This window comes from Rhinoraja longicauda, chromosome 32, assembly GCF_053455715.1.
Source record: "Rhinoraja longicauda isolate Sanriku21f chromosome 32, sRhiLon1.1, whole genome shotgun sequence".
NCBI lineage: Eukaryota > Metazoa > Chordata > Chondrichthyes > Rajiformes > Arhynchobatidae > Rhinoraja > Rhinoraja longicauda.
Window position 1 is genome coordinate 5922845 of NC_135984.1, and position 11656 is coordinate 5934500.

Genomic DNA, 11656 nt, shown 5'->3' on the forward strand with positions numbered 1-11656 from the left:
GGAGAGCCAGGGGGGCGGGCTGAGTGCGTGGCTGGCGCTGCTTGCAGGGAGGAGGGTGCTGGCTGCTGCTACTGCCACTGAGGCTGTGGTTGCAGGAGCGGGTCGCTGAGGGGAACCTGCGCTGTGCCAGCACCACAGGTAGGAGCGTGCATAAAACCCTCGGGATATCACAGGGGAATATGCACTGAAGGAGAAACGAGTAGCATTTAACTATTCTGCAACAGGAATAGCAGGAGAGTCACCTCTGGCTTCTCAGTCACCCCCACTGGCTGATCTGGTCGTTAATGCAAATTCTGTGGGATTTAACTTTGCACAAATTATATATGCCACATAAAACGCTAACCGCACATCAGCAACGCAGAAATGCCCGTGGGATAAATTTAACTCCTTCCTTTTGCAACTCGGTCTGTTTAGATTCATGCAGCAATGACAGATCTGATCCAATTGTTCCTCATTTTAGAAACTATTTTATTTGTGATCAGGCTCTGGTGTGGTGTTCAAAGAGCAGCACAGTCTATGTTGCCAGACCACACAAAAAAAAAAGAAAACCTGATTGTTGTGTTTGGGACTTATGTGTTGATTCTTCAAATATCAAAGCATCAACGACCTCGCTGTCCTTGGTGAAGGTAGAGTGTAAATAGGCAAGAGGATATTTCACAGCCATTCCCTCCTACAGCTTGTCCTGCTTAATATGTTTCTTATTCTCATTACGCCAGGGTTATCATTATGTTATTATCTATGTTATTTTGTCTGTGTTCACTTATTACTGGCAATGGTCCTTCTGTCCTGCCCCTTCTCCCAGCTTTCTTTCTCCCCCTCCCCCCCCCCCCCCCCCCCCCATCAGTCTGAAGAAGGGTTCCGACCCAAAATGTCACCTACCCATGTTCTCCAGGGATACTGCCTGATCTGCTGAGTAAGCATTTTGTATCTATCTGCTGCGTTTCTGACTTCAGTTTTACCAGTGAGTTGGCTTTTACCAATAATGAAGACGGGCACAAAAAGCTGGAGTAATTCAGCGGGTCAGACAGCATCTCTGGAGAAGGGTCTCGACCCAAAACGTTGCCCATTCCTTCCCACCTGAGATGCTGCCTGATCTGCTGCGTTACTCCAACATTTTGTGAATAAATACCTTTGATTTGTACCAGCATCTGCAGTTATTTTCTTACACTTCTTCGGACTCCGATGACTTCAGTGTGTGAAAAGGGCCACAACCTGAAACATCACCTATCCATGCCCTCCAGGGATGCTGCATTGAGTTACCCCAGCATTTAATGAATTAGTTTATCTGTTATAGGCTCATACACTTTTACAGTATAACCGTAAGACAATGGTCTTCACTGTCCACCATGCCACTAATTTTAGTTTGTCGTCTGCAAACTTACCAATCAGGTCACCTCCATTTTCATCCAAATTGTTAATATAAATATCATTGTTCATATAAAAAGGGTGGTGAATCTGTGGAATTATTTGCCACAGAGGGCTGTGGTGGCCAAGTCAGTGGATGTTTTTAAGGCAGAGATAGATACAGGACAGATTAATGAGTACAGGTGTCGGAGAGAAGGCAGGAGAATGGGGTTCGGAGAGAGAGATAGATCAGCCACAATTGAATGGTGGAGTAATGGGCCGAATGGCCTAATTCTACTCCTATTCCTTATGACCTTAAATAACATCAGGAGACCCTGCAGCCCACCACTGGTCTATGGCCTTCAATCTGAAAAACAACCCTCTGTCCTCTGACTCTGACCACCAGGACAATATTGAAGAAGGGTCCCGACCTAAATCATCGCCCTTTCTTTATCTCCAGATATGCTGGCTGACCTGCTGAGTTACTCCAGCACTTTGTGTCTATCTGCATTATAAACCAGTATCTGCAGTTCCTTCCTACACAGGACAACATTGCATTCAATGGCCAGCTCACCCCGGATCCTGTGTGATCTAACCTCATGAACCATGCGGCACCTTGTCAAAGGCCTTGCTAAAATCTGCATTTGGAGGGCAGTTGAAGTTTATTTTTTGTTAATCGGCAAAAGGTTTGGAATTCACTGCCTGAGAGGAGGAGGCAAAAAACATGTGTTCCTTTTAATGACTATCTGTTGGGCACATGGTGTGTGTTAATGTGGAGAGAGAAGTACAGAATGGAAACGGGCCACACTGATCATTGGCCACCCATTTGCAATAATTCTACACTCCATCCAGTTTTTATTCTCTCCATATTGACATCAATTCTGCCCCCCCCCCGCACAGATTCTACCACTCGTTCACACATCAGGGGGCAATTTTCAGCAACCAATTAACCTACCAGCCTGCACATCTTTGAGATGTGGGAGGAAACTGGAGCACCCAGAGGAAGCCCACACTATCACAGTGGTTGTTGTTGTTGTTGTTCGTCCTTCGGGTTCGAAGATGACCATGACTTCACTTTCAGTTGGAGGATTGGTGACTGTGGGTCCTGAAGTGACTGGTGAGGCCAATCCGGGCCCGGAAGGCACGCCCACACGCAGGACACAAGTGGATGGGTGCTGCAGTGGAAGTGGAGGTAGCCCAGGCCTTGCGCGCGGTGCGTTTCCTCTGGGCCTCTGCAGTGCGTCTGTTCTCTGCTGCACGGGCTCCTGTGGTCAGCTTACTACGCCAGGTTGGATGGTCCAGAGCAAGAGACTCCCAAGTGCTGAGGTTGATGTCCAAGTCTTTGAGGGACACTTTGAGGCAGTCCTTAAACCGTTTCTTCTGTCCTCCTACTATCACAGTGGTAACATGCAAACTTCATGCAGACAGTAACCGAACTTAGGATCTAATCTGGGTCTCTGGCGCTGTGAGGCAGCAACTCTACCAGCTGGGCCACCGTGCTGCCTAATCTGCAAGATTATGGACCGAGAACTAGGAAGTATGATTAGGCTGGAAAGAAGGGTCTCGACCTGAATCGTCACCTATCCACGTTCTCCAGCGATGCTGCCTGACCTGCTGAGTTACTTTTTTACACTTTGTGTCCTTTTATATTTTAACCAGCATCTGTAGCTCTTTGTTTCTACTTTTCAGCTGGATACTTTGTCTGCCTAGCACGAAACAGTCTGGCTAGCATGAAACAGTCTGGCTAGCATGAAACAGTTACCTAAATGTCACCAAGTTGCAACAATTGAAAAGAGAGGCATCAACATTAAATCCATCTCACTATTTTGGGGAAGCATCTCACAAAAATCGGGAGCCATTTTCAACCCCGGTCTTTAGTTTCTAAGAAACAGCGCAGAAACAGGCCCATTGGCCTGCCAAGTCCGCACCGACAATTTGCAATTTTACAAAGCCAATTTGCCTACAAACATGTCCGTCAGGTACAAAACTCCAGACAGGCAGCACCTGTAGTCAGGATCGAACCCGGGTCTCTGGCGCTGTCTGGCAGCAACTCTACTGCTGCGCCTCTGTGCTGCCCCTGGTCATTCCCATTTCATCCTTCTGATGAAAGATACAAAAGCTAAAGCACATACCCTGAGATTCACAAACGGATTCTTCCCTGCTATTAACAGACTACTGAATGACCTCCTGTAAGATAGGATGTAGTCCTGATCTCCCAACCTATCTCATTGTGAATCTTGCACTTTCTCTGCACCATTAACGCTTTGATACTATATTCTGCACTCTGGTATTTTTCTCTGCACTACCTGTGTTGTAATTGTATGGTTTAATTGTACTTGATTTGATTTGATAGCATGCAAATTACTTCATTTGATTTGATAGCATGCAAATTACGTCTTTCACTGTACCAAAGTACATGTGACCATAAACTAATTCCAATAAACGATTCCTTGTGTGCATGAGACCTCCATCAATCTTATTTACTTTTAGTGACACAGGCCTTTCAGCCCACCGAATCCACACCGACCAGCGATCACCTCGTACACTGACACTATCCTACACACACTAGGGACAATTTACAATTTTACCAAGCCAATTAGCTTACAAACCTGTATGTCTTTGGAGTGTGGAAGGAAACCGGTGCACCCGGAGAAAACCCACGTAGGTCACAGAGAGAACGTATAAACTCCATATAGATAGCACCCATAGTTTGGGTCGAACCCGTGTCTCTGGCGCTGTGAGGTAGCAACTTCACCTAAATGTTGCAAAGTTGCAACTATTGGGCTGAGATGCATCACCATTACAGTGAGGAATGCAGAGGAGTCACTGTGGTGGATGTTCATGTTAAAATGTATTTTTATGTTTTCTGTTGCTTTTTATTGTCATGACTGTATGGCAAATGAAATTCCCTGTATGTTGCAAAACATACTTGGCTAATAAAGTATGATTATGACATTAACCGACTATATTTCTCGCTATCAGACAAAAATTGGTGACCATTTCCACCCTGGTCGCCCTTATCTGAGGTGGGTTTGTGCAGAACAAAGATAACAGCATGGTCCACTTGGGCTGACTGGTGTGTTGTCACATCTTGCTGTTTAAATCACAGCTTGATTCAAAATCAAAATTAATGTATCAGATTTGACACTGGGATAGATGCAGATCCATTTTCAAAGATCATAAATGTGCCGATCTTGCGTTTTATTAAAGAAGCAGAAAAGCTGTGGCAGTCACGAAACAGTTGGATGATTTCTAACTGAAAATTGTTCAGCTATTAATTGCTTCAAGCTTTTCAGGATATGGTTCGTGGAACATTGGCAAAGAGACTCGCATGCAAGCTTGCCAAATTATTGGGGAAAAAAACTGCAAATGCTGATATAAATCGCAGGTAGACACAAAATGCTGGAGTAACTCAGCGGGTCAGGCAGCATCTCGGGAGGGAAGGAATGGGTGACGTTTCGAGTCGATACCCTTCTTCAGGGGAGGGGGCGGGGAGGGGGCGGGGCCAGCAGTCATGCCTTACACTAGCACTATCCTACACATTAGCGACAATTCCTATTTTTTTAAATTACAAGAATTAAAAATCCCTAATTGCTGTGTTGCAGGTTTGGATTTAATTGTTGAGCTGCTATTGTTTGGATGGGAAGATGGGTTACAGATCAGCTCTGTTCTCATTGAATGCCAGTATTGTGCCAGGGCATTTTTCATGGTTCCTTGAAGTCCTTCTGCAATGACACGACTGTGGTTGGACTCATCTCAGGAGGAGATGAGACAGCCTATAGGGATGAAATCCAAAGGCTGGCAGCATGGTGTTCAGTGAACAATCTTGTCCTGAACTCCTCCAAAACAAAGGAACTTATAATTGACTTCAGGAAAACCAGTGTAGAATACGACCCACTCTACATCAATGGGGTCTGTGTGGAAAGGGTACCCGCTTTCAGGTTCCTGGGTACGCACATCGCAGAGGATCTTACCTGGTCTACCAACACCATCACCACAGTAAAGAAGGCACAGCAGAGACTCCACTTCCTGAGGATCCTCAGGAAAACCAACCTGCAGGAGAAGCTCATGATGTCCTTCTATCGCTGCTCCATCGAGAGTGTGCTGGCATACTGTATAACCACATGGTATGCCAGCTGCTCAGAAAAGGACAGGAAGGCCCTTCAGAGGGTCATCACAACGGCCCAGAAGATCATCGGCTGCTCACTGCCCTCCCTGGAGCACCTGTTCAGCCTACGCTGCCTCAGTAGAGCAGGCAAAATAATAAAAGATCCATCCCACCCCGGCCACCATCTGTTTGTTCATCTGCCCTCTGGTCGACGTTTCAGGTCGATCAAATCCCGAACAAACAGACTTAAGAACAGTTTTTACCCCAGGGCCATACGAGAACTGAACACTACCTTCTGCACTAGGCAACACTGTTAAAAAATCTTTGTACTTAATATAATTGTATTTTTTTGTTTTTGCATTTATTGCATATATGTTTGTACGCACCGTCAGGATTGGCTATTTTTTAATTTCGTTGTACTCGTTGCAATGACAATAAATGAATATTATTATTATTATTATTAACTGTCTCTGTCGAATCTAGTCACGATCACTTGAACAAATGGGCATGAATGGTTTGGTAAAGCTTGTCAATAAAATTTGATCACGTCATAGTCATGGAGTCTTACAACGTGGAAGCTGGCCATTCGGCCCAACCTGCCCACACTGGCCAAGATGCACCAGTTCCACCTGCCTGCATTTAGCCCATATCCCTCTAAACCTGTCCTGCCCATCTACCTGTCTAAATGTTTCCTGAATGTTGCAGTAGTACCTGCCGCAACAACCTCCTCCAGAAGCTCTTTCCACACATCCACCACCCTTTGTGTGTAAAGGTTACCCCTTGGGCTCTTATTAAATCTTTTCCCCCCTCACCGTAAACCTATGTCCTCTGGTTCTTGATTCTCCTACTAAGTGGTTAACCTCATCTCCCCTGATATGATCTCAGTCCAATGCATTGTTTCTGGATAAAGACATTACGCTGATGTATAAGATGGGGACAGATTAGGTAAAGTTCAACAGGTTAGCGTGCTGAGACAGAGCTGTACTTACTGGGCTGTTTCATGACCTCCCAGCCCTGCACTTTTGAACCATCTGAGCGACCTCTATTGATCTGGGCTAATCATTAATAAATCCTTATTTTTTTCGCCTCCTCTGCACGCACTCAACTGAAATTATTTTTGTTCTTCTTTCAGAATAGAAATTCCACCACTCTCTTGGACCCTAGCAGTTAATGTTTTGCCAGGAAGACAAACAAGAGCTCGTTACAAAATCCAACACCACAGCAAAATAAACGAGGCCAACGTTGAGGAATTGGACAGTGGAGTTTGCGTTTGTGTTTCTGTCTCATCTCATTCGCAATTGTTCTGTCTCCTCTTGAACTAAATGTATTTTACTGAAGACCTCAATGAGTCATCAAACTTTTAAGTCGTCTGCTTTGAGTTAATTATTGGAACAACACCTGGTCACTGGTTAAATATCGTCATCACTGTTGTTGGAAGGCTTGCTTTTGGTTCTCCACTTCCAGTTTCCAGAATGGCTGGCTACGGGTACTACAGGTCCAGCATCTTCATAGCCATGTTTGTGGGTTATACCCTCTACTACTTCAACAGGAAAACCTTCTTGTTTGTGATGCCATCCATCATGGAGGAGGTGACCTTGGAGAAAGATGACTTGGGTAAGTCTTCATAAATTCATAAGTGATAGGATCAGAATTAGTCCACTCCGCCATTCAATCGTGACTGATTTATCTTTCCCTCCTAACCCCATTCTCCTGCCTTCTCCCCATAACCCCTAACACCCATACTAATCAAGAATCTATTTATCTCTGCCTTAAAAATATCCATTGACTTGGCCTCCACAGCCATCCGTGGCAAAAAGTCCCACAAATTCACCACCCTTTGACTGCAGAAATTCCTCTTCAATCAATATCAATAGTCAATAGTCAATAGTCGTTTATTTGTCACATACACATAAATGTGTAGTGAAATGAAACATTACCCGCAGTTAAACAATAAGACCAATGAGAATAATCAATAAAAATGCAATAACACATACAATCACAACTAACACCAAACAAAAAGAAACATCCATCACAGTGAGTCTCCTCCAGTCCCTCCTCACTGTGATGGAAGGCCAAAAATGTATTTTTCTCTTCCCTGCCGTCTTCTCCCGCGGTCAGGCTGTTGGAGTTGCCACGTCGGGGCGGTCGGGGCTCCCGATATTGAAGCCCCCGCTGGATGGTGAAAGGTCCACGGCCTATTTCAGGCCGCGCCGGACGGTGAAATGTCCGCGGTGGGCCGACCCAAGCCCCGCGATTCGGGGCGGGCGAACACGTTGCCTCTGCCGCTGCCGGAGCTCCCGATGTCGGCTCCCATCCAGGGGCCTGCGGGCTTCCGATGTCCACGCGGCCCGCGCCGGAGCCTCCGGAGACGAGTCGCAGCCGTTCCCGCAGCATCCGCAGGCAGCCAGCGCCGCAGGTGGTGAGTCCGGGCCGTGGGCTCTGTGAACCAGAGCCCCAGGTGGTCCCAGGTGCATGGCCGGTGGTAGACCGCAACGGGAACGGAGACACGACACAGAAACAAGTTCGTGTCTCCGTTCGGGAGAGAGAATGTTACAGTTCCCGTTCCCTCCCACCCCCCCCCACCCCCACATAACATACAACACTACATCATATTAAAACTACAATTCAGACAAAAACAACAAAAAACACAAAAGACAGACGGACTGCAGGCAAGCCGCAGCTGCGACGGCAGCGCTGGCTCCTCCTTCCTGAAAGCTATGGCCTCTAGTCCTAGACTTACCCACTGCGTCCAATCGTCCAGTTGTGGAACAGCTGGCAACAGCAGGAGAGATGGGCCCCAACATGAGGTGAGGAATTACGGAGGCTCTGATGTGCAGGAAGGAACTGCAGATGCTGGTTTAGATTTTTTTAGATTTAGAGATACAGCGCAGAAACAGGCCCTTTCGGCCCAGCGATCCCCGCACACTAACACTATCCTACACCCATTTGGGACAATTTTTACATTTGCCCAGCCAATTAACCTACATACCTGTACGTCTTTGGAGTGTGGGAGGGAACCGAAGATCTCGGAGAAAACCCACGCAGGTCACGGGGAGAACGTACAAACTCCGTACAGACAGACAGGGCGGCACGGTGGCGCAGCGGTAGAGTTGCTGCTTTACAGCGAATGCAGCGCCGGAGACTCAGGTTTGATCCTGACTACGGGTGCTGCACTGTAAGGAGTTTGTACGTTCTCCCCGTGACCTGCGTGGGTTTTCTCCGAGATCTTCGGTTTCCTCCCACACTCCAAAGACGTGCAGGTATGTAGGTTAATTGGCTGGGTAAATGTAAAAATTGTCCCTAGTGGGTGTAGGATAGTGTTAATGTACGGGGATCACTGGGCGGCACGGACTTGGAGGGCCGAAAAGGCCTGTTTCCGGCTGTATATATATGATATGATATGATATGACAGCGCCCCTGGTCAGGATCGAACCTGAGTCTCTGGCGCTGCATTCGCTGTAAGGCAGCAACTCTACCGCTGCGCCACCGTGCCGCGCAGACCGAAGACAGACACACAAAGTACTAGAGTAACTCAGCGGCTTAGGCAGCATTTCTGGAGATAAAAGGATGGGTGACGTTTCGGGTTGGAACCCTTCTTCAGGCTCTGATGTGCAGCTTTGTTCAAAAGAAGGGGAATGCCCTTCAATGAACAGGCCCAGAGATGAACAGATAAAGGTGGTGGGTGTATGGAATGATCTGCCAGTTGAAGTAGTTGGTGCACATAGAATAACAACATTCAAAAGCTAGACACAAAATGCTGGAGTAACTCAGCGGGTCGGGTAGCATCTCAGGAGAGAAGGAAGGGGTAACGTATCGGGTCGAGACCCTTCTTCAGACTCTCTTCTCATTCCAGAGATGCTGCCTGTCCCGCTGAGTTACTCCAGCATTTTGTATCTATGATTTAAACCCCAGCATCTGCAGTTCCTTCCGAAACATTCAAAAGCTATTTGGACAGATACAAGGATAGGAAAAGTTCAAAGGGATATGGGACAAACATGCACAGACTCGGTGGGCCGAAGAACCTGTTTTCAAACTGTATAACTGAAACAAAACCAGAGCGAAGCAGAAGACATGGGTTGGAGGTGTTTGACATGAGCTTTGTTGCAGAGTCGCTACTCTGCACATGTTTACATACATTCTGTTGTGCTGTTGCAAGTAAGAATTTAATTGTTCTATCTGGGACTTATGACAATAAAACACTCTTGACTTGGGCAAGGTATTGTGATCCAGAATACATTATCTTGGCTTTCAAAGAGAAATTGCAGGAGACAAGTGTGGGACTGGCTGGCTTGCCTCCACAAAACATTTACATCGCCGCAACAAGTCAAATGACTGCCTACTGTGCTGTACTTTGCAAAATGAACGCAGAGGAAGTTTGTTCTTTAGCTGATCTGGTTATCAAAACAAAGTCTGCCACAAATGGACTGAGGCAGTTAGCAGTGTAGTGCAAATAGTTGACTGTTCTGTGCAGCCTTCTGCTGTATAATTACACCTTGTTCTCTGTGAAGAGCAACACAGATTTGTTTCCCCTGCAAAGTGGCCTATTGAAACTTGTCTGTACCAGCTTATCCTGTAACATCGCTGAATCACTGAATGTGGACTCTGTTATAGTCTTAGCTCAGCTGTTTCTGAGGAAGAATGGTGCCAGTGGGTGGAGCAATGTCAAGAATCCCAGATTGGGGGGGAGGGAGGTAGTCTGAGAAGCAATATTAATCTCCTAGTTATTGACTACTGGTCATAAATTCATGTTCTAGGAGCAGAAGTTGGCCATTCAGCCCATCAGGACTACATCATTCAATCATGGCTGATCTATCTTTCCCTCTCAACTCCATTCTCCTGCCTTCTCCCCATAACCCCTGACACCCATACTAATCAAGATTCTATCAATCTCTGCCTCAAACATATTCATTGACGGCCTCCACAGCCGTCTATTGCAGTGAACTCCATCGATTCAACACCCTCTGACTAAAGAAATTCCTCCTCATCTGCTTTCTAAAGGTACGTCCTTTTATTCTGAGACTGCGTCCTCTGGTCCTAGACTCTCCCACCAGTGGAAACATAACCTTTCACACAGAAAATGGTACATATATGGAATTAGCTGCCAGAGAAAGTAATTGAGGCAGGTTTTATAACAACATTTAAAAGACAATTAGACAAGTGCAGGATAGGAAAGGTTTGGAGGGATGTGGACCAAGCACGGGCAAATGGGACTAGCTTAGTTAAGACATCTTGGTCGGCATGGACGAGTTGGGCTGAATGGCCATTTCTGTACTGTATGACTCTATGACTCGAAGGCTAAATGTGGAAGGAAACAATTTTTGGATGAAACTTTTAAACCTGGTCTGCGTTTAAAGTGGGAGAGTCTAGGACCAGAGGCCATAGCCTCAGAATAAACAAACTTGCTTTTAGAAAGGAGGTGAAGAGGAATTTCTTTAGTCAGAGGGTGGTGAATCTGTGAAGTTCATTGCAACAGACGGCTGTGGAGGCCAAGTCAATGGATATTTTAAGGTGGAGATTGACAGATTCTAAATTAGTACGGGTGTCCTGGGTTATGGGGAGAAGGCAGGAGAATGGGGTTGAGAGGGAAAGATAGATCAACCATGATTGAATGGCGGAGTAGACTTGATAGGCTGAATGGCCTAATTCTACTCCTATAACTTATAAACTTGAAAATGGGAGATGGAGTTGGCAGTAACTGTTTATTCTGGACATGGAACATGGGCACAATTTCAGCTGTGGGAACTGTGCTTTAAGATTGGAGCACAGGACGTTAACAAGGGGGTAAAGGCTGCAAACTAATCTTGATATGATTTATTCCCCCAGGCCTGATAACCAGCAGTCAGTCGCTGGCATACGCCATCAGCAAGTTTATCAGCGGAGTGCTCTCTGATCAGATCAGTGCCCGCCTGCTCTTCTGCTCTGGCCTGTTCCTCGTGGGAGTGGTCAACATCTTCTTCTCCTGGAGCTCCACTGTCACTGCTTTCACCGTGCTCTGGTTCTTTAATGGACTAGCCCAAGGCTTTGGGTGGCCACCCTGCGGGAAGATTCTGCGCAAGGTACCCAAACCCCGTGACACACCAAAGCTCCAAAGTACACCGAGCTGGAGTAGCTCAGCAGGTCAGGCAGCCTCTCTGGAGAACATGGACAGTTTAGTTTAGTTGTGTAGGAAAGAACTGCAGATGCTGGTTTAAATCGAAGGTGGAC

General features: G+C 46.4%; 1 protein-coding gene across 1 annotated transcript in view; it reads left to right on the plus strand.

The window, feature by feature from the left end:
* Positions 1–90: 90 nt before the first annotated feature.
* LOC144608632 (glucose-6-phosphate exchanger SLC37A4-like) overlaps positions 91–11656 on the plus strand; it is a 14356-nt gene continuing 2790 nt past the window's right edge. The window contains exons 1-3 of the mRNA XM_078426605.1: positions 91–138; positions 6590–7066; positions 11276–11542. Of these exons, the coding sequence (XP_078282731.1) occupies positions 6925–7066; positions 11276–11542 (409 nt within the window). The 5' untranslated portion in view covers positions 91–138; positions 6590–6924. The remainder of the gene's footprint in view (positions 139–6589; positions 7067–11275; positions 11543–11656) is intronic.